At 37.5% G+C, this 22,171-nt stretch overlaps 1 protein-coding gene across 2 annotated transcripts in view; it reads right to left on the bottom strand.

Annotated features, from left to right (window-relative positions):
* The window catches only part of LOC107097502 (semaphorin-3F-like), a 63,182-nt gene extending 41,339 nt beyond the window's left edge, over window positions 1-21,843 (bottom strand). The window contains exons 1-2 of one of the 2 annotated variants that reach the window (XM_015394661.1): window positions 21,541-21,843; window positions 19,655-19,773 (exon numbers count right to left, since the gene is read on the bottom strand). In XM_015394661.1, coding sequence (XP_015250147.1) covers window positions 19,655-19,766 — 112 coding nt within the window. In that variant the 5' untranslated portion in view covers window positions 19,767-19,773; window positions 21,541-21,843. Of the gene's footprint in view, window positions 1-19,654; window positions 19,774-21,540 lie in introns of those variants that run through there. The other variant, XM_015394662.1, reaches the window with a different exon arrangement.
* Window positions 21,844-22,171: the final 328 nt, after the last annotated feature.

Below are 22,171 nucleotides of genomic sequence, written 5' to 3'. Positions count from 1 at the left end.
GCATTGTTAGTGACAGTTTTTCCACTGTGAATTCTGAGTTGCCCAGCAGACTTTAGCTTGAATACAGGGCAGCTAGTTTAGCTACACAGTCATCCGCATTCTTGGGTTTATCGTTTTTAACAAAACCCTAATGAATGTGTGTCAGAAGCCCATCTGCCACTCTTCATTTGATATAATACTGCAGACCCTCCTGATGCAAGCACCCACTTGACCTCATGTCAGTGCTGAACAATGGCAACGTCACTCCCCTAACCAGGTATATGTCAGAAAGGACCCCCAAATGAACCTTGCACACTAATGTCATATGGCAGCCAGTGAACAGCCAGATAATGCCCAATAGCGCGCTTAGTTGTTGCACAGGACAGTTGGCTCCATGGACAAGAATTTATGTCAACACCTAATGTGAAAGCACAGTGAAAGGATGACTTCATTGTCTATTCAAGTGTTGTTTCTTCATTCAGAGTTTTAAAATCTGAGTATACCCAGTTTAAATACCTCGATTAAAACTAGTTTAAAACTTAGTTTTGGCACCCAAATGATCTCATCTTCTGACATGAATTTTGTGTTCCTGCAAAAGGAAAATGACTTGTTATTCTATGAAATGAAAAAAAAAAAGATCCCATGAGCCTTTTTGCAGTAATGTTAATTCATCTCTTATGACTTCTAAATCAATCTGTTATGACCTGGAAATATAATAAGACAGAGAATAAGTCCTATCAAGAGAACATGCTGAACAACGATACTCTACATTTTTTTTGTATTAAACACATTACACCCCACTAAAGATGTCACATTATATAGAAAGAGTTTCAGAGATATACAATAATATCAAGGTTTTCTCAAGAGGAATTTACTAATTGACACTTATCAGAAGGTCAAGATTTGCTCTTGAGACCTTCCCTGTCTGAAAAAGAAATCAATCATAACATTTCTCCAGGAATCCATTTCATCAGTGATCCAACTGTGTACCAGCCAACTAACCGATCAATACTGCTCTGACTTCCCCGGAGAATCTGGATTATAATTGCACTCGGAAAAGAAAAATCTTTCCACATCTTATAAGCAATACAACAACAACACAGGAAAGAAAACCCAACTAATCTGCAAAGTTTGTAAATTGTCTTTAAGTTATCAAACAAAAACGAGCACATAACAAACAATAACTGTTAAAGTTACTGTAAATTATACATGAGTTGGTGTTGCATAGGAAAAAAAAAACCTTAAAATAATCAAAGGCTAATATTCACTTACTATAAAAAAAAAAAAAAAAAAAAAACTACTCTAAACTTTCCTAGTCTTTTAACTTGGTGTCATTGACTGTGCATGAGTTTATGTATAATAAACACATACATGGTACAGATACATGGTACAGTATGAATGTACTAATTAATATGTTATATTAATTTAGCATCAGCAGATATAATTCTATTTTCTTGTTTAAAATAAAAACATTTACATTTCTTTTAAAATGTCTTGTACATGATACAACAAAAATGTACCGTTTAACTCCAGATTATGAGAACCTCCAACAGACCAATGTCTACTTGGAAGCGTTCCTGGAACAATATTTTCTGTAACCTGGATAAGAGTCTTGCCTTGCAAATGTGTGATAGTGCTCTCTACAGTTTCGTTTACAGTGTTTGGGCTATCCTGTATCACTAAAAACTTTCCCAAGAAGGAGCTCAAAGGCATTGTGTCCTTCAATCTGTTCTCAGTCCAGCTGCCTACTTTTTAGATATCATTTGATAGCAAAAATTAGTTTTATGGCCATCTGTGCAGACTCAGAGAAGCAAACTCCATTTAGGTGGTGACATCTTTTGACCTTCCACTGATTGTTTTGAGTTTTTGGAGAATTAGCATTAGAGGTATTTAATTCAGACTCACATCCACGCAAACAAACACAAACACACAGGATGATTGAGTTTGGAAATTCTGAAAGAAATCAATAGGAGGATTGTCTGAGAGTTATGGGAAAAACAGAAAACATTGAACTCAATGAGAGCTGTGGGAGTTTGTGTTACCTTATGCATCTGCTGTCTGCCTGTCTGTCTGCTTAGCATAAATAGGAAGTGAGGAATGATGACCCCAAGTCAAGGACATTAATTTCTTCCTAAGTGCCTTAAGGATGGGCATGCTTATAGTGGGAAACTGGGGGATTCGGGGTAAGAGGAGAGGAAATACCAGAACCATGGAGGAGGGTGGGTTGACGGGTATGACTATAAATCCAGACATTGGAAAAGCAATTGAACATTGTTATGGAAATTGTTAGATGTGGGAACATCTGTAAACGCACACAATCATATTTTAACAATCATTACATGTCAAACTGTATTAAACTCGAGGACATGCAGAATATCTGCTTCTTACTTGATCTTAAGTTTGAAAAAAGACACATCTCAAACAGTCCATGTTGTTTGTTTAAGCCTAGTCTTCCATCTAATCAGAAAAAAAAAACTCATAACTTAAAGTGTTTGCCAACAAACCAGAATTAAAGAATGAGACAAGAGGAGCGTTGGCATTACTGAGCCTTACAAAAAAGGGTGGAAAAAAAATCCTTAAAAAATGTGAAGCTGCCCTCCAGACAAATATGTTTATAAGTCATTTTTCATCAAGTTAGTCAATTTTCACAGCTTGAATCTGAGTGCAAAATCTTAAGTCAAGTTTGATGTCTGTTTTTTGAGGCAGAGTTGAAGCTGCAAACTGAACTACCCTTCTCTGTTTCATGGAAAGTAATTACAAGCCGAAGACAACCATTTACATTCCAAAAGGTTAAAAATGTGTAGTGGAAGCAAAAAAAAAAAGTCATTCAAGATAAAACCTGTTGGCAGCTGTTACTCCTTTAATGGATAATGTGAACTGTCTGCCAAAGGTGGGCCCCAGTCTGTCATCTCTACCTTGAAATTAAACTGAAGCTACCCCAGAGGTCAGGCAGAGTGACAGGCTGTACAAACTTATAGATTACTGTCTCCATATGTAGTCCTTTTTGAAAAACTCTTTTCACACTGACTGCATTCCCTCCTACCTTCTAAAACACCAGAGCCTGGTAATTTGGTGTCTTTGTGTTTGACAGACAGCTGGGACATCCTACGCTCTGACCCCTGTGGCCTTTTTCTCGCCCAGGACCATAAAGGTCAGCACGCTAAGGATGTCTATTGAAGAGAGGATGTGAATAGCTGTTTGGTTTCAGTCATATTCATATTAATGTGTTTCTCAAATGATATTCTGGCATTGATGGGGAGAACTGTCAGAGCAGCACTGGAGAAAAGGTAATCTACTAGATATACACAATCTGACAGCAAGATAACAGAAGCCACATCAAGGTTCTCACAAGTACCACATGTGGATTATTGCACAGCAATTACTGCCCTCCAAGCATAAAATGGGCACACTGGAACACCCCTATTTCAGATAACAGACTTTATCTGCTAGGAAAACAAAACCCTGCATGCAACAAGTAAAAGGGTGGACACAATTTTTTTGGTTTGTTATTGCTGGACAACCTGTTCCTGGTGATCTAGAGATGCACGCACAGAAAAAAACGTGATGTGTTTCTTTGAATGGCTTACAGGTTATAACATATGACATTTGAACCCCAAACATCAAAATTATAACTGCTAAGAGAGCGTTGGATGGAAGAAACTGATTTAAGTGTAGTGCAACAGGAGGAACGGCCAGAGGAAGTTCTGAGTCTTATCAGCCTGAATGAGCAAAATGTGTTAAAGTCACCCTCCATCTTCTCTCTCACGTGGAGCTGAAGGAGTCCAGTGATTTCAGCGATCCATGGAGACTAAGAGCCCTGTTATCTTCAGCTGTCGTACCTTGTTATAAATCAGTGCTTTGCTATCCGGCCTGCACAGATAAGGAGGCCAAATGCAGATTGCTCCACACCACAAATGGAAATAAGCATTTTTTTTTCTCTGTAAGTGTCTTCACTCACCCAGTACTCTCACATCCACTGTCATCTTTATATGCTTTAATTCATCTGAAATGCAGAGTTTCTTTTACATTTGAGTTTTTATGCAGTCAACCATTTTTTTATGCTTAAAGTAATTTAACAAGCTATTAAATATTTTATGTCACTATCAAACCAATGCTAAAAGTGCATAAAAAACTATAATTAACTTTTTTAGGTAATATATGGCAAATGATTGTTGCAAAGCTAATAAATGTACAGAATTTTGTGACTGCATGTATTAAATGATTCAAGATATACACAATAGGTGTGCAAATGCATATGTTTTCAACATATACTTGATTCTTTTTCTAATTGTCTTTATATGTCATCTCGGCACTGATAACTGGCCTGATTTTCCATTCCATTTGCCTATCTATCTCTGCCCAGTTTCTCATCTTTGTTCATCTGTGTCTCCTGCTCCAGTCTCTATTTAACCTGCCTGCTTCCGATCATCAGTACCAGATTATTTCAGCCTTTGGTGAGAGTCTTCCAGCGAGTCATAGTGTTCTCTAATTGCCTGATCCTCACCTTCGAGCCTGCCTGTCAACACTCTAAACTGTTTGCCTGAACTGTCTTCGGACTCCTGCTGGATTCTGTCTGTTGATGACCTGAAACCGCTTCCTGACACCAACCTGGATCACTTCGGATCTCTGATCTCCATGGCTGAAGTTAATGGCTGTTTAGCACAGCAGCTTCATTGATAACTAGTGTAAGGCTCTCAATATATATTAAAAAAGCATATAGCATTAATGGTAAAAAAAAAAATTAAATAAATAAAAAAAAAAAACAACAGTCCCATATTCTGCATTGTCCTCGTCCTCTTTTCAGTCTGACTTTAAAAATCATAAAATAGTTGTAACTTGTTTATCTGTAAATGAATAATCTTGAGCCGATAATTGTACCCTGCAGCTGTTGTTTACATGCATGCAGAAATGTAAACATTAATGAAAAGAAAAATACATACTAGGAAATTTATAACAGTGTCTACATTTACAAATGCAGTATTTAAACTTAAGTTTGGTAAACATTTGAAATCTGTTAATCTGATATAAGAAAATGATAATAACCACAAATACAATCTTTGTTATCAATAGATCTAGTCTGCATCTTTCTGCTTCTCTAATTAAAAAAACTTAAGAATAGACAAAAGAATAATAACAATAATATTGGTAATTTTAACAAAGATAATAAAACAAAACAAAGCTCTGTTATTCCTACCAACAGTTTAATCACATCCTTAAAGCAGGGTAGGGGCTTGCAACAAACCTATATTGATTACAGTTGCTTCAGTATTTTATTAGATGGAGAAACAAATACTGTACTTTTGTACGTGACATCGTTTTTTTTATATATATATAATGTGAAAAAAAGGGCTGCACCATGGATAAATATATGTTGTGTACATTTAAATTAATTCTGCATGAGTTGTATGGATAAGCTCCCTCTGGATACGTAGCTTTCCTCCATTATTTCCAAAAGCCTGACTGGTTAACTGGTTTGAATTGGGTATAATTGGTCATGTGTGAAGCTATTTTGTTCTGTGACTCTATGCTGGCTCATGATGAACTGCCAACCTATCCCCCTATATATTTTCTTCTGTATTGTGTGCAACAGTTGAGAACACCAATATACAATAATGAATAAAATGGTCTGTAAAGCCATTTTATTATCATTATTTTTATTATTTGTTTTTAATGCAAAATTTGTGTTGAGATCTTTGCATGCATGCTAGATTGATTTTTACAACTCTAACCAACAAGGAGTTTTTGTAATGACAAGTCTCACTCTAAGCTGAGCTGAGATAGATAGAAGTTTTCACTGCTCTTCTGTAGTGTCAATGACTTTAATGATTTGTAACTAATTAAACTTGCACGGTTAGTCTCATAATCTGCCACAGGAGAGAAAAGGTAAACTTCACACAGTGCACAGATCCTGTTTGTCAATGACACAGGCTATAGACTAATGAATAGCAATATACAATTCTCACTAAACGTGATTATAGTTAAACAAAGCCTGTGTATTGGTAGTAGAGCCTCTAGTGCCAGGAGGCATGCAACATTTCTTCTCAGCCGAGTCAACCGTATTAAAACTCAATTTGTCAGACTTGGAAAAAAAAACGTTTGTCCGCGCGTTTCCGTGCCAGGAAATGCTGCTCAGTGAAAGGCTGTCTGTGAAAGTCCATAAATGCAGTGTGGTGAAGCACAACATCTAAAGGAGTGCTGCGTCTTCCAAAGGGATGTTAAGCAGAAGGTGAAAGCACAAAATCATAAGCAGAACATAACTGTGGAAAAGATGGAGATGCAAACAATCTGGGATGGAAAGAGAGAGACCAAGGGGGAGAAAGAAAGAAAGAAAGAAAGAAAGAAAGAAAGAAAGAAAGAAAGAAAGAAAGAAAGAAAGAAAGAAGGAAAGAAAGAAAGAAAGAAAGAAGGAAAGAAAGAAAAAGAAAGGAAGAAGGAAAGAAAGAAAGAGAGGTGCCCATAGCATTAATGCAGTGTATGTATCATTTGTGTCCCCCCTCTTCTTCCCTGGGGACACGAATGAAGTAAGTGAATGATGGACTTGACTTACACAAACGCCCCCTTTCCTATTGAGTCCATGCAGTTCATTCACAGGGATGAGTGAGGCGTAGACATCAACAACAACAACAACAACAGCAGCAACATAGGAGGCCTGTACTCCCATTTCTCATTTAAAAATGCAGGAACACTGACACAGACATATGGCACAAACACAACGGACAGCACTGCCAACATACCATGTGGGACACCTAGAGAAGGTTCCTGAGAACATAGCTCTGGAACAAAGCTTTGAGGGAGAGGGGCGTGACCAAGGCAGGCATGGAGAAAATCTTGGCCTCACGTCAATGAAGCCAAAACAAAGAACGAGAACGAGAGGCCATCCCATCCGAAGAATCTATTAGTGTGCTAACCCTTAAACGAGGTTTTGGAAACTACATCTTCCACCACATGCTGCCCTTCCTCTTCCATCCAAATGTTGTGTGTTGTCTTTCCAAGACAAGATGGGTTCAGAAGGTTCTCTGCCACAAGGGCTTAGTCCCACTCTGAGTTATGACCTTAAAAGTCTCCTATTATTATCTCAAGCATGGCAGTTAGCTGAAATACAGAAAACCAAATCTGATTTCACACAAGCTGATGCATAGATCACATCGTTAGTAGTGCTTTTTGGTGTTCTAAATTTTTTGGACTAATTAAATTTTATTTTCCCCATCCATTTGTCACAAATGTGTTATGTTTAATGGAGTCTCAATGCCATAGAAAAGTTATTTTCATGCATCGCCTTAACAGGTATTTTACTATAGCATAAATTTGACAGAAACATACTGTAAGCTTGGCCAGAACATGTTCATGTTTCTTATAGAATCTATGAAAATCTTATTATTGCAACAATTAATTAGTAATAACTTAGTGATCATTGAAATTGAAGTATCCTTCATCAATCAGAGCAGATCGAGAAATCATCCTATTCTGATCTTTTCCTGATTGATCGGTGCATCTCTAATAATTAAAGAGAATTTACCCTAGTACTGAGTTTATCATCTCAGAGTGGCTCAGGTTTCATCAGTAAGGCATCATGCAGCGAACAGAGAAGTGGGAGAGAAGAGTAGCGATAATGATAGACTGCAGCTCCGAAGGGAGGCATACAAAGAAGAAGGAATTCTGTGGCATTTTAACCCAACATCTCCATTGCAGCCTCCCACAAGATCATGGTCAGGGTCAGCTACAGAACTCATTTCTGTCAAGATTACCTAGACAGTATTTTGGTCTATATCCAATGCAAATGTACACACATTTAGGTTGACTTCACTATGGCTGCAATAACTGGAAATCTTGTGGGACAGCATAGCTTTTGCCCCCCAAAACCTTCGATGACAGTTTAAGAAGAGGTTGAATTTTAAAGAAAATATAGCAAAAATGACTTTAAATAATTTGGTTTGCTTGAAGAGGAAAGGTGTTTTTTATGGCACATTTTCAGCTTTCAAGTCAAATTTCGCTTTAGTAACAAAATTGTACTAATTCAAACAACAAACTTTGCACCATAAGGTTATAGTCAAAGCTTTGTCACACTGCTGACCTGCGGAGGATGTCTGAGCAGTCAGCACCTGAAGTAAACCATCTCCTCCAACACTAACACACAACTAATAGGAAGCAGACACACGATTTGTGCGGAGTAGGCCTTTGTTCACCCACGCTGCTTTTCTGCTCTTCATTCTCAAATCCTTCCATTTATCCACGCTCTGGCTGATAAAGCAAACCTGACACTGATGCCCTGTAGTCCATTAGCGCTCTCAGAGCACTGTCTGATTGTGCTCCTCTGCTCCCTCACACTTTCCTCCTTTCAGCTCATCTTCCAGACAGTTCTTATTACTTTCTAGGCTGCTGGCTGACTCGCTTTTCTTTGCAAGTTTTACTCTAAACTTTGTTTACTCTTTAAAACATCTAAGACAGACTGAGACAAGTTCAAAAGACATTTTTAAAAACTATTCCATTCAAGTATTGTTTAATTAACTTTTCAGTCCGTTGTTTACAAAGTGTAAGGCTGAAAATTTATCTAATATTAATCTTTAAGTTAAACTGTAGAATTGTGGAATGTTTTATGGCTTCATTTTATGTTCTGGATGCTAAATAATCCAAAGTAATTTTTTTTTAAACTGGAGGAAACATAAAATATCAAGCAATCTCTAATTAGGACTGTGATGACCCTTTAAGAGACCTCTTATCCACACTATGTACTTCCTGGGCGGGGTTGGTGAATTCTTCGTCTCAAGCTCAGGTCCTCCACCAGAGGCCTGGGAGCTTGAGGGTTCTTTATAATATCTTAGCTGTCCCTAGACCTGAGCTCTTCTGGACTGAGATGTCTGGTATTTCTCTAGGTATCTGTTGGAGCCATTTCTAAGTGTGGGAGTTACTGCACTCAGAGCTCTTATGACCACAGTCACTATAGTTGCCTTCACCTTCCAGGCTCTTTCTAGTTCTTCCCTGAGCCTTTGGTATTTCTCCAACTTCCCAACTTCTCCTCCTGATGTTTCCACCATCTGTGATGGCCACATCGATCACTAGAGCTGTCCTCTGCTGTTTATCACAATCACAATGTCCAGTTGGTCGGCCACAACCGTTTAGTCCGTTTGTATCTGGAAGTCCCAAAGGATCTTAGCTGTCATTCCCCACTACCTTAGGGGTTGGCTCCCATTTTGGCCAAGGGGTCTCCAGTGTGTATTCTGCACAGATGTTTCTGTACACTATCCCAGCCATTTGGTTATGATGTTCCATGTAATCCTTTCCTGCCAGCATCTTAGGCCTGCTACTTTGCTGTCATGATATAGAAATATATATAATTTAAGATCCAAACACTGACTGACAAATTAAAATCAATAATAGCTGTCAAAACCATCTAAAAATGCCCCTGATCTGCTGTCTTCTTATCTAAGCATAGAGTGCAATCGCCTCCATTTACATTTTAGCCATAAGAACATGTCCATCTAGTCTTAATCTTTGCTAAGAAATATTTTTGAGTCAGTTTCACTTAACTCTAAAAATCAATCCAGAGCTTCAAACTTAATTGTTTTGGTGAATTTCTTTTCACATTTGTCTTGACTAAGCTAAAGTCTGGGTGCTATGGTGGTCCAGGATTTCCTTCAACAGACAAGCCTGCAGACATCTGGGGAAATAAGCAAAAATGCAGTGATTGCATCCCACCCCATCTCCACAGAGGGGATCATTTGAACTTGATCCAGTTTGTGAGGAGTGACAGGTATAGGCTGCTATGGAAACTAAAATGAAGCAGTGGCACAGATAGCAGTTTCTTTTTCTACAGAAGAAGCTCTGAGAGCTGGTGAGCACCCACACTTGTGCACACAGACACACGTGCATCAAGAAACAACTCAGACATAAACAACTGGACAAGAAATTAATATTAAAACATACCCCTCTATCCCCCTCTGTCGCTTTAACTCTGTAGCAAAAATCCATTATAATCCTGAACTCCACAACCACCACAAACCCTGCTTTTCCTTTTCAACTCCCATATCCTCCTGCCCCTGTGGTTTATAACAGGTCGGTATAAGAACCGCACTTCTTAAAAGCAAAACCACACCTCTATAATCACAACTCCAAAGAAGAAATTCAGAGGTGCAGCAGAAAAAAAATCACAAACATTAGAAACCTGCTCCCTAAAAATGAGAGAATTAGAAGGCATGTCTGATGTGTCACTAGGGCTTACATCTATTTATATCCTGTCTGCCACATTTCTATCTAAAAAAGTGGCAACAGCAGGGACCAAGAGACACAAACATACTAGCAGGCACATACAGACAGCCACAACCACTCTCACACAAACCATAATCTGCTTCAGCTGAAAGTTGTTCCCCTTAAAGCAGTGGACAGAACCTGAAAGTAAGATTTTTATTGAATGGGCTGTAGAACTGATGATCTAAGGTAGCCCCATACAAAGTGTTTTACAGCTAAAATCACTACATTTTAAATTAGTGCCCATAATATAAACACAATCTGAAGCAGTTAGCGCAACCAAATTATGCAATTTTAGCACCTGCGCCGTCTGATTTGCTGCACTGTTCATCTAGAAAAATGTCGAACTACACTGACAGCTTAGCGCAGAACAGCGTGGTGATGGAGCAACAGCTCCTACTGCCAGGGTTCACAAGTATAAATATCTAGAGACATCTTATGATTTATCACATAAATATCATTACAGTTAACAGCTTTAGAAAAACTCTTAGAAAAAAATCACTGTCCCTCTTAGATGATACGAAGAAGCTTGGAAAATGTTGAAAAAGTTGTGTTTTCTACTTCTACATGTGTTGTGGTGGTGTAAGTTTGTGGCCTGTATCCTATAAGCCCCCTTAGAATCAGACAGAATATTAGGTACAGGAGAGGAAATGCCGAACAGTGTAAAAAAGCTGGAAACAATATGGCTCTGTCCAAACGTCTAACCCCTCAATCACTATATAGAGCAGGGACTATAGTGAACTCAGTTAACTGACCATTCGGACAGATGATTAATAGTTTTCACTCCCCGTTGGGGAATGACCCCACATGGTGCCTCAGCCATATTTCTTCTCTCTCGCCTTCAAAATGAAGCCAACGCTTAGCAAGGAGAGGTCTGGCAAAGCATTCTGGGATATATCTGCCCGTCCAGTGATCATGGTTGCACACAACTTTTCAAGTTGCATTTTGAGTCCACTACTTTTTCATCCACCAGACATTCAGACACTCATATTAAATGGCGTAACCACAATATAGTGTTCTATGTAGGGGTTAGGACGGACGTTTGGACACAGCCAATGTCTCATTTCCAACAAGAAGGTATGTGTGTCAAAAATAACTGAACCTTAAAACTGACTTTACAGCAAAAGTAGCTGTCAATGATGTGATTTTAGAAAATAATCTTAGAGTTTATCTATTCCTAAGGCTATCCTTACAATTTTACAAGTTGTTCAATAATAAATGTCTCAAAATAACTGGAAAGGCCATAGAAAAATATATGCATTAATACACACAAGCTTAAGTACAATACTATACACTCTAACCTACAAAGAAGATGCAAAGTAGAAGAGATTTACTGCTGTACATGATAATGTCAGTATGCATAACCTCGAAATTTACTTGTGTGGTGTCATCTTCTCTCTGGCTTTTGATTGCCAAGGGTAGCACTTCACACTTTCCAGTCTGGTGCGTAAAAGCAGAGAAACAGAGGAAACTGCTGGGAAGTGGGCATTAAAGATCTTTACTCCTCCTGTACTGCTCTGTCTGGTTGAATTTTCTCCATCTTTTTTCTTCTTAAATTATGCTGTTTGTTTTGCCAAACAGAATCGACTGAAACAAGCAGCCATTAAAATGCTGACAGGGGAGTACACTTTGATATCAAATAGATGAAGTAGTAAAAGGACCACCATAAACAACACAGTAAAATAAATAATAATAAAGTAATAATAAATAATAATAAAGTAATAATGATGATGTTTATAGTATGGCTTAAACATTTTGAAGCTTTGGGACATTTTGATTTTGCTTGATTTCATGATCTTGAGATGCTATTCTTAATTCATGTCCGAATTCTATAATAATGTAATTTATCTCCATTGATTACTGGGACCATGTTTTTATTGGTTATTGCATCAACCAATCACAGCCCAATGAAGTCACACCTAGCAACCTCAACTCACCTAAGTTATTCTACAAGAATAACTTTTATATTTTTTAGGTTTCTGCTAGTTTTCTAAATTCCTGCAGCAACTGATTTGGGTGCAATACAAATTAGATTTAAAATGTTTGTTAAACTTTCTGTTTTAGGAAAACAATGTGATTTATTGTGATAAAAAAAATGAATTGGATGGACTTGTAAAAGCCAGAAAACGGACTGTTCTACATTCTGAACTAATTTCTTTTCTATGCTGGTTCCAAAAGAATAGCACAGAGTATGCTTACTACATCATACTTAATGAGCCCAAAACACAGAAGTATGATAGTGGGTGTAGTTTATTTTCAGAGCTCTGCATATGATTTTTGGAATCTGACTTCATGTAGGTGCAGCTATGTTGCTTTAAAAAGATGATAAAAAAAAAAGCTTTATCATTGAGTCAATACATGCTACAATAAAAGCCGATATTAGTTATCCCTAATATTAACTTGCATATAAACAGTAACAAGTTGAGATTTGGTTTTAGTTTGATGGTTTTTCTTGTCTGATTTACTGAACTTACAAAGCAGAACAATCCCAGTAGGAGGAAAGAAATAGGACATCCTGCTCCTGTGATATTTCTCTTTCCACAAGTAGATTCTGGAATACCAAAAGACAATTTCTGACATAGACCTTCAAAGACTATTAGAAAAGTTCAAGAGAAGGTCAAAGTGTGGATTTTTTTCCCCTTTGTTTTAATTTATAACTGCAGTTTAATCTTTAGTTGCTGTCCTGATTTGAGTATAAGATAACCTGTTCCCCATGAGAAACAGGTTATGGGTGAGAACCTTTACAAAGTACCTTGAGGACAGGGTAGAGTCAAACCACCTTTATTCTACTGGTATATTTAAAAGGAGAACATCTGAGAAATGATGAGGCTTAAAATGCTCCCAACCAGATGTGTCTCCTTAAAAGAGCACCACAAGGAGGTACATAGAAATATTTAGAAGCCATTAATAGGAAAAGTTAAGCTGAAGGAAAAGAAAAAGTATAAATTATATTAGAGTGAGAAACATGATTCAGTTGAACAGTGTGGATTCCAAATAAAGATCTAAAATGTATGCTACAGAATGACATTACTACCAACCATTATCTCAGCTGATTTGGCCTGATTTGATCAAATTATCATAATTATAATGTCCCTGCCCTTAGATTTGTGATTCTGTCTGAGCTTCCTCCTTAACTGTGAGCACTTTGAAAATCAGTATTCCTTCTTACTTTTTTTTTGGTGCATGTGATAAAACAGTGTCCCTGCTGTGGGCGGCATGCTGGGTGCTCTCCTCCTTAAGCTCACACTGCCAGCTTCTCATCAAGAGGCAGGAAGAGAGGGTAAGCATGGCGTAAATGCAGAGGGGTATGACGAGGCAGAGGAGGGAAGGGAGGTAAAAAGAAAGAGACAGGAGGGCCACTATATTTAGCAGTGAAGCTGTCACCTTCTGTTTTGCTCTCTTGAATAATCAGAGTTTGACACGACATATCCTGTGGAGCAGAGGTTGCTGGGATACACCAACCTTTTCTCCACCAGCATCACCTCTGAGGGAGAAACTAATTAGGTATTGTAATAATTGCTGGGGGCTGGGGTGTTACAGCTACTTTACTTTGTGGAAGCCTTTTTCACTGTCAAGAGACTTTTTGGATAAAAAATACATCTTTTTTGCACAGTTACAATTTAGCATGTTTAAATACATGATAAAACACAGCTTGGTGCATCAGTATAAGAACAGATAAGAAGCACTATGAACTAAGGACCCTAACAAAAGCATTGCACACAGGAAAGGTTCAGATTTATGTGATATGAGCGACTGAGGGCAGCCCAGCTGATGGCCTTGGCTCAGCCGGGACAAAAATAGCTGGATATAACCCGTGACATTCACATTTCATTGATAACTTAACCTGTAAGTTATTTTCTAACTTGGAGCTTAATAAACTCAAAGAGTGTCAAAGGCCAAACCACTTAACAGCAATGTTGTTTAGGGTTATACTACCCAAATACTATAAGGTATTGAAAAAAATTGGAGAAATAAATAAGAAGAAAGGATTTTATTTATCTTAAAATAAAGGCTATAATTTTCTCCACAAGTGTATTTTGTAAAAACAAAAATATAAATCTTGGCTACAAGTTGACAGTCTGATCTGGTTCTAGACCTGCCTTCTACCCTAGGACCGGGAAAACTGACCCCTTTCTTCCCCCTCTGTCGGTCGGTATGAGTCTAGCGGCTGCTATGAAAACTATCCACTTTATGACAGACATTGCTCATGTTTACAGTGATTTTTACAGGTTAGATTACTTTGAATCATTATAGTTAGACTTCAAACAACAACAAAAGAATCTGAAAAAGTAAATTTCAGTCTAAATATGCACTTAATGTTGTTGCCTAGATTTTTCAGTCAAGATGTAATCCCCACTCTTTGCCCCAAACCCTCGCCACAACCGCTGTTGGCTCTTAAAAAAGCTAAGACACTGCACTGATCCTTGTACAGCCTCTGCATTAACCAAGAGAATCCCATACTGTAAAAGGTTAAATACCCTGACCTAGATAATTACTGAAAGAATTTGCATGCAGTCAAGGTAAATAAAAACAATAACTTATTCAACTAGTGATGCCTCAAGAATTGATTTTCACCTTGACCGGCCTGTGTGGTGATTTGGTGATCGAAAACATAAAAGTCTGATACTTTGGTACTATCAAGCTTCCCCAATCACAACAATCGTCAAAGTAGAGGTGTGTACTAAAGGAAGAAAACTGAAGATATTTTTAGCACCAGTATAGTGTTTAAGTTGAAGTCAGAGGCATCATAGAAAGGTTTTTCAAAACTTTATACTTTTGTATTTATATTTGTTTCTTTAATTAAAATTTTCTGGTATATCTTCTAGAGTTTCCCCCCCAGATTATAAATTCGGGAATTTAGACCTAAGGTGAACTGACCAAAGGTGAGCCCAGCAGTTAACAGGAAGGATGAATGTATTTAAACAAATATTTACTTTAGGAATTTCACAACAAGATGGCTATGTATATATATATAAAAAAAGAAAGAAAGAATTGCTAATAACACATGGATGCTACTAAAATAACAACTTTAATATTTTTTGTCTTTTCTTTGAAATAGTTAAAATCTGTTTAGCAGTGGCTGTTTTCACAGTATGACATCGCTACCAGTATTACATCTTTACTTGCAGCAGGAAGGCGTGAAAAGAACACGTTAAAAAAAGAAGAGAGCTCAGGTAAATATTTTACAACAAAAAAAACCCCCCCCACAAAAAACAAGACTGGATTTCTCATTGGTGCATTGTTAGCATCACCCATGGCTAAGCTGAACCTAAGATGGCAAAGATGCTTGTGTTCATGCCCTTTTAACTATCTGGGGATACAGCTCAGGCATGACAAGCATGATTAATGTTTTCCTTTTGCCAGAGGAGCCCAATAAATGACAACAGTAGAGGGCCACCTACATAGAGGAATTTCACACTGATTTAACATCTACATATCTCTCACAAATCTGCTAGTGGGACATAATGTGTGGAAAAAGCCCTTTGATGGAAGCTAAAAGCAATAAGTTCAAACTGAGAGGTTCCTTATTCAAAGAATCAGAAGATGGGCATCATTTTTTAACCTTTCCCTGAGAACTGTCAGAAAAATAATTATAATAGTTTAGTCTTTGTTCAGACATGACAACTATTAACTCGTTACATGCCAGAGAAAGACTCTTGAAAGGAGAGGGGGCTACAAAGGCTAAATGAACCTAAAGACCATCCGTGATAATGAGTTAAATTATAGGACAGCCTGGTCTTATCTTTCTTTACCAGTCTTTCTCCCCACAGCTAACCTTGTACCCAGGTGTTTTGTTGTGGATTACAAAGAGGTCAAAGAAAAACAGAGTTAAACACTTTCAAATGTGCCTGAGGATTGCCCTAACAAGCTATTACTCATTAATATGGTGCCATTCTCCCACAGTTTGAGGGCAGTTAACCCCGGGAGTGACTGGCTTCTGTTTGAAGGGTCGAAACCTTGCTGAGTCCTGCAGACTAAAATAGCAGGTGATTACAGACCTTGTTTAAAAGTAACTATAGGAGTTCTTAGCAGCTGAAACAAGCCAGTCTATGTTTTTCTTTATGAGATAGAAAACATCTGTTTTACTGCATTGACCTTAGCCTGTTTGTCCTGCATTTGAAGTTAAATATAGTACAGAAATATAGTGATAAAAAAAACTTAGCTACTTGTTTAAAGGAACCCTGATCAAGATGGTACACGACTTTATGTTGAGTGTTATGGAGACAATATATTCAAAATGCTTGGTAGAATTTTTATTTTCTCTGAAATGTAAGTGTGCCACTGCGTTAACTTTTTGAGTATCTTTTTAAATCCAGAATGTTGATCTGCTTTAAGCAGGCAATCCTTTGTACTTACTGTCTTCAGGCTCTTTGGATTCTTAATACAGTTAATAGCTTAGATTGCACTAACCTCTTAAATAGCTGCTGCTGGCAAAAACTATCTTCTTAGATTTAAATTGTTAGTAAATGACAGAGTAAATTTTCTCTTACTTGCTTGCATACTTCCAAAAATCCTCACTAAATTCTAGTGCTTCAAAGACATTTCAAAATGATTGATACAACATACAAAGCGTTATATAAGTAGCCATACTCCCTGAAATTTTCAGATACCGTCCACCTTATAGCTGCAAACCTATGTATTCAAAAAATCATGATATGCATTTGCATTTAAGTCAATTCTTTCCCAAACCACTGTTGTTGTTCAATACAATACAGCTCATGCAGGGGATTTACTCCCTAAAAGCTTTGAACATCTGTAGATCTCAATTTTTGCTGGTTCTTCTTCAGGGAATATTTTTTCCATCAGATTGGACAGGAAGCATCTATGAGCCTTTATTTTTTAAATCCATTTAGCGATTCCCAGCTGGAATCTGTCATATTTTGAGGCAGTGAAGGACTAAAGCACTAGCAGCACAATGTTAGGTGCATGATGGTGAAAGGAATGTTGATGAAGGCGACGGGAACTCAGGAATACAGAAGAAAAACAGGGTACAACGACCACCAGAAAGGGGACAACTGAAAGGTGCCACATGTTAACTGAACCCAGGTGAGGGATATTTACCTAAAAACAAAAACAGGTGTGAGCTTGAGAGCTTTAGGTTAGGACTTTCTTTTGCATATGCACCTGGTTTCCTTCTGTGATTAACCCACATTTAAATCCCTCAACATTTTCATCAACCCTTGGCAGCTTGATACTGAAGACAGTCATCCCTAAAGTACAATGCACCATTAGAGCTGACATTTGTATGTCTGCAACCATTATCAGATTCAAGTGCCAGAGACAAAAAGGTAAATGGAGAAGTTGAGTGGTTAACTGCACCCCTGGGAATAAGATATGATGAAAATAGCTTCAAAAACAGAATATATACAGAAAAAAGCTTCGGTTTAGAAATAATCAGTTGCCTTAATTTAATCAAGAAGGTCACATTTTCTTTTCAATGTGGTAGACTAATTTGTGTCATTATAAAGATGTTAAATGTAAAAACTGAACCGCCAACGTCAACTCCAACAAATATGGTGTAAAAGTGCTGTTATATCACAGGAAGTGTTTATGTAATTTGTGGGTTTTTATATATTTTTTTTTATTATGCATATTAATGCAGAACTCAGATGCAGCTGAATGTGAGTGTGAATTAAGGAGTGGGTTTTATCATCCTTTTACTAAAATGCTCTATTTGTATCATGCTTTACGTTTCTAAAAAACTTGTTTAGCTCACTAGTTCATTGTGAATAACTCTGATAGAGAGTTAATATCAATTTGGTTTATTTCTAATTAATTTATTTACAATTTACAACACGTCATCTCAAGGTACTTTATAATTCACCAGATCATACAGTCAAATTGATTCAAAGTTTTCTATCTAAGGAAAATCAGTTGATTGGATCAACTCATTGACCCTCACACTAAGCATCATAGAACCACAATATGAAAAAAAAAACTTGAATGGCAGCTCCATGTAGAAAACAACCTTTTCTCAACTATTTAAATGAAATGTAATTAATGAGAGGAAAAGGGAATTTTAATGATAAACAAGAGGCTGGGTCATATTTTGCACATTCATCAAACTCTCTGCTATTAATTCCATCAACTGTCACATTTCCTTCCTTCAGGTTATCATTGAAATTAAAACTGTTATTGTTTACATTATTATAAGGCCCTTATCACAAGAGATGGCAGTAGTGTTGCTGTTATGAAGCCAAAAGCCAAGTGCTTTGTTAAGTACACCAGCACATAAAAAATTAATAAGGCATTCCTAGAGGAGCAGTGCAAAAATCAATACAATTAAGGGAACGCACAGATTAAGGGTATTATTTGTCTGAAACCACTATAGGTTGCTCCATCATGCATAAAAAGTAACCTCCAAGGCTAATTAAAAACAAACAAACTAAATTAAGATAACAGAAAAGAAATTGACAATTTCCAGCAAAGTAAATGGGAGACTATTAGCATGTAAAAAAAAAAAAAAACATCAACCAAGAGAGAAGATTGGACTCAAAGCTAGAGTGAAAACAGGAATTTAAGAGCATTAACAGAGTACAGCCCACCATCAAGGCTAATGCCCTATATTGTGATTTTAAAAGAATCTGCCACAAAAGTTAATGGATTGTCCCTTTGGCCATGTTCAACCTCCTGACCTACTTCTATGAACTATAAGTGCAGTCCTCAATTGATATAATCAAAATAGAGAAACCACTTTTAATTTAATACTATTGCACTGGCATAAGTAATTGAAACAAACTGCATAAGACATTATAGGATAATTGTTGTTATTAATATACATCATCTCTTATTCAAGGCTTTAATGGTGCAGTTTACGCAATGTTGCTGAGTTTTCACACATGAACTAATGTCTAACAGTACTCAGGAGTGGTGATCTCATAAAAGGAGACAGATTTCAACTCAGAGCAATATTAAAGTCATCAGCATAGACAGGTACAATAAAACCTTGAGGATAGTCTTGGACACTGTGTCGACAGAGCTGCAGAAAATGGCTCTGCTGGGACCTATTTTAACATGACAGTTCAACACACAGGCTCTCACGCTGGCACTGGCTGACATTCATAACATGCTGGATGTGCACCCAGAGTACGTGCACAGCCAAGTGTTAAATTTGACTTGATTTCAGAAGGGAGCCGAGGTCACACAAAGGCTTGTTTGAGGGGGGGACTAATAACAGCCGTGCGATTTGATGAAGACAAATTCTGCAGCCCTGAATAGTCCGGACAATCAGCGGCACATCTCATTATTCTCACCAGCCTCTCTCACACAATCAAACCTCAGTTAAACTCAGGCTGAACAAGAGCCAGGGTTACAAGTCCTACATTCTGCTTTCCCAACAGCTAACCCATTCCAGACAGAGAAAAAAAAGGAAGATGTGTTGCACCAGGTTTGTAGATGAACAAAATGGTCACATTGTTTTTTATTACCTTACCTTTAAAGGACAGGAAGATTCTGGGAGCAGACAGAGGCTCGTTTGATGGTGGCAGTCCTCCTGATGATACGGCCACGAGGGCTAGCAGCCAGGACAGTTTGTCCCACAACATTATCCCTCTGTTAACAGAGAAGTTCTGTAGCTGTGAGACAGACAATGGTAAAAGTATACAATTCGTAGACCTGCATTGCAAGAAATGATCTACAAATAGGTGAATATTTCTTAAATTAAGTATATTTACCATTCGTTTAAGTAGGTAAATAAGATGATCTGCCAATAGAATGAATATATTTACTCTTCAAATAAGACCATTAGATAATACGCACTTGAAATAAGACAATGCAATTGTTTTTTCTTAATTCAAATGTAAATTGTCTTATTCCATTAGCAATGTGTCTCAGTTACCTCCTCAATTCAAGAAAAAATTTACATATATTTCAAGAAAAACAACTCATTTAGGTACATTTTTGCAGTGTTGAAATGTTTTTCATAATTTTTATATGTTCAATTCCTTGTTTCTAGTATGTTTTGTTTAAAAGTAGGCAGTGTTTTTTTTTTTCTCTTTTTTCTAATGTTTGGGGCTTGGTGAGGAAAGTGAAAATCTCTGTTATGCATGGCCTGGCAAAAAAGGCTGGACTTCATTCCTCCAAAGATCTTTCCCTGCTTGTAATGAACTTTTTGTGTGAATGAATAGAGGCCTCAAGGTAAAACTCTAAAATGCTATTATACCCTTTTAGATATGGCTAGTGATCTAATGAGGAAATCAATATGGATAATTGGATTCATTTTGTACCACCAAAGACTTAAATAATGTTTAACACTTTTTTTTCGTTTTGCAAATAACGTTAACGTTTTTAATTTTTTACGTCTGGTCTCTTTTCAGCAAATTTCAGCAAATGAAGTTTTTTAATCATAAACTCACAATTGCTACAGTTGATATGCACTCACAACACCTCAAAGCCTTATTCTGTAAGATGTAATTTTTCACACATCTGAAACAATAAATCTCGATTATTACACATGCAAAACATTTTATTGCATATATTATATAGTATTTCTCCGATGGTGAGCTGGAAGGGTTGCAGCCCCTAAACCTGGCGCGCACTGGCTGCGCTCACAGATTAAATCACAAAGCGCATCAGCATGCTGTCATCCGCTACAAAGAGAGCAGGAGATAATATCCTCAGAAAATATCCAAGAAACCAGAGAGTGGATGGATTGGCAAGGAAGAAGGACAGAAAAAGAAACATGTGAATAAGAATGATGAATACTGATCTGGGTTTGGAAACAATAAATCAGTATTAGCGAGGGGGGGATTTCGATGTAATCATCCATGTATACCACTGATCTACTTGTAAACGTGGATCATAGTTAGAGATCAAATTGTCAGTCGGGGTTTAAGATCAAGTTCCAAACTGAGCCCCAGAAGGCAGAGCTCCGTTAACCAAAATAAAGCCCGACTGCATGGTCTCTGAGTTAGGAGGACGCGATCCACATGTCATTTGGAAACGAAATGTGACATTTTAATAATTTATGAAAAGCTGCCTCAAGGCTGAATATGCACTTTGTTATAAATCTCAGTAAAGACTTGCAGTTGGAACTTAAAAGGTCCCACAAAAAACGCACAGAGACGGACAATAACGTGCAGCGTTTGCGCCTTTTAATAGTGTTTCACTAAAAAGTGAACTCCTACGCGTTTTGGGTGGCGCATCCAAAACACAATGCTTAAGTAATTAGATAAAGGAGTAAATGATCTCGCAGATCTTCTCTGCACTCAGAAAGCAACTATTTGGCATCCCCCACCACACTTTAAGCGCATGACGCAACACAGATTGCTTTAACTTGCAATTTTCATAAAAACACTCTAATGATCAATTATCACCTACCTCCTAGATGCGTCCGGGGAATTTTGCACTACTGGTCAGCATTTAAAACCATCCAGCTGGACTGTTTAATTGCTCTGTCCGAATGCGTATCCGCTGCAGATCCTGCACGATTATCCCAGAGCCAAACAAAGCTTGGTTTTAAATGGCCTTCACAGAGACCCTTTTATTTCAATGAGCAAATCCCGTGTTTTTCACTCCTGAAAATATAGTCGAAAAATTTTTATAAATATTTTTTTTCCTTGGAGACAATCGTCTGAGGGAGATTCAAACCGTGCGCAGCGACGCTCAAGTCTGGAGTGGAGGGAAGCGGATTTCTGCAGGTGGATAGGCTTAGGTCTCCCCGGCTGTGGACACACCCATGGGGGTGGAAACCTACCTTAGCAGCCCTCCCAAAATTCTCAACAACAACAAAAAAGATCTTTATCAGATACCATACCTTCACCCCTCATGTTCTTTCTCTGCTTTCAGCTTGAATATGTTTTTTATTCTTAATGACACTATCAATAAATAATTCGTCATGAAACATGCTTTCCTTTCTTTTTATTATTCATTGTCAGGAAAGATCTGGAAACATATTTCAGATATCCAAACTGCATTACAATAAAATGCGGCTGTTGATGTTAAGCCAACA

The sequence above is a fragment of the Cyprinodon variegatus genome, unplaced genomic scaffold (assembly GCF_000732505.1).
Source record: "Cyprinodon variegatus isolate N-32 unplaced genomic scaffold, C_variegatus-1.0 Scaffold702, whole genome shotgun sequence".
NCBI classification, from domain to species: domain Eukaryota; kingdom Metazoa; phylum Chordata; class Actinopteri; order Cyprinodontiformes; family Cyprinodontidae; genus Cyprinodon; species Cyprinodon variegatus.
This window is presented reverse-complemented; position numbering and strand designations above follow the sequence as displayed.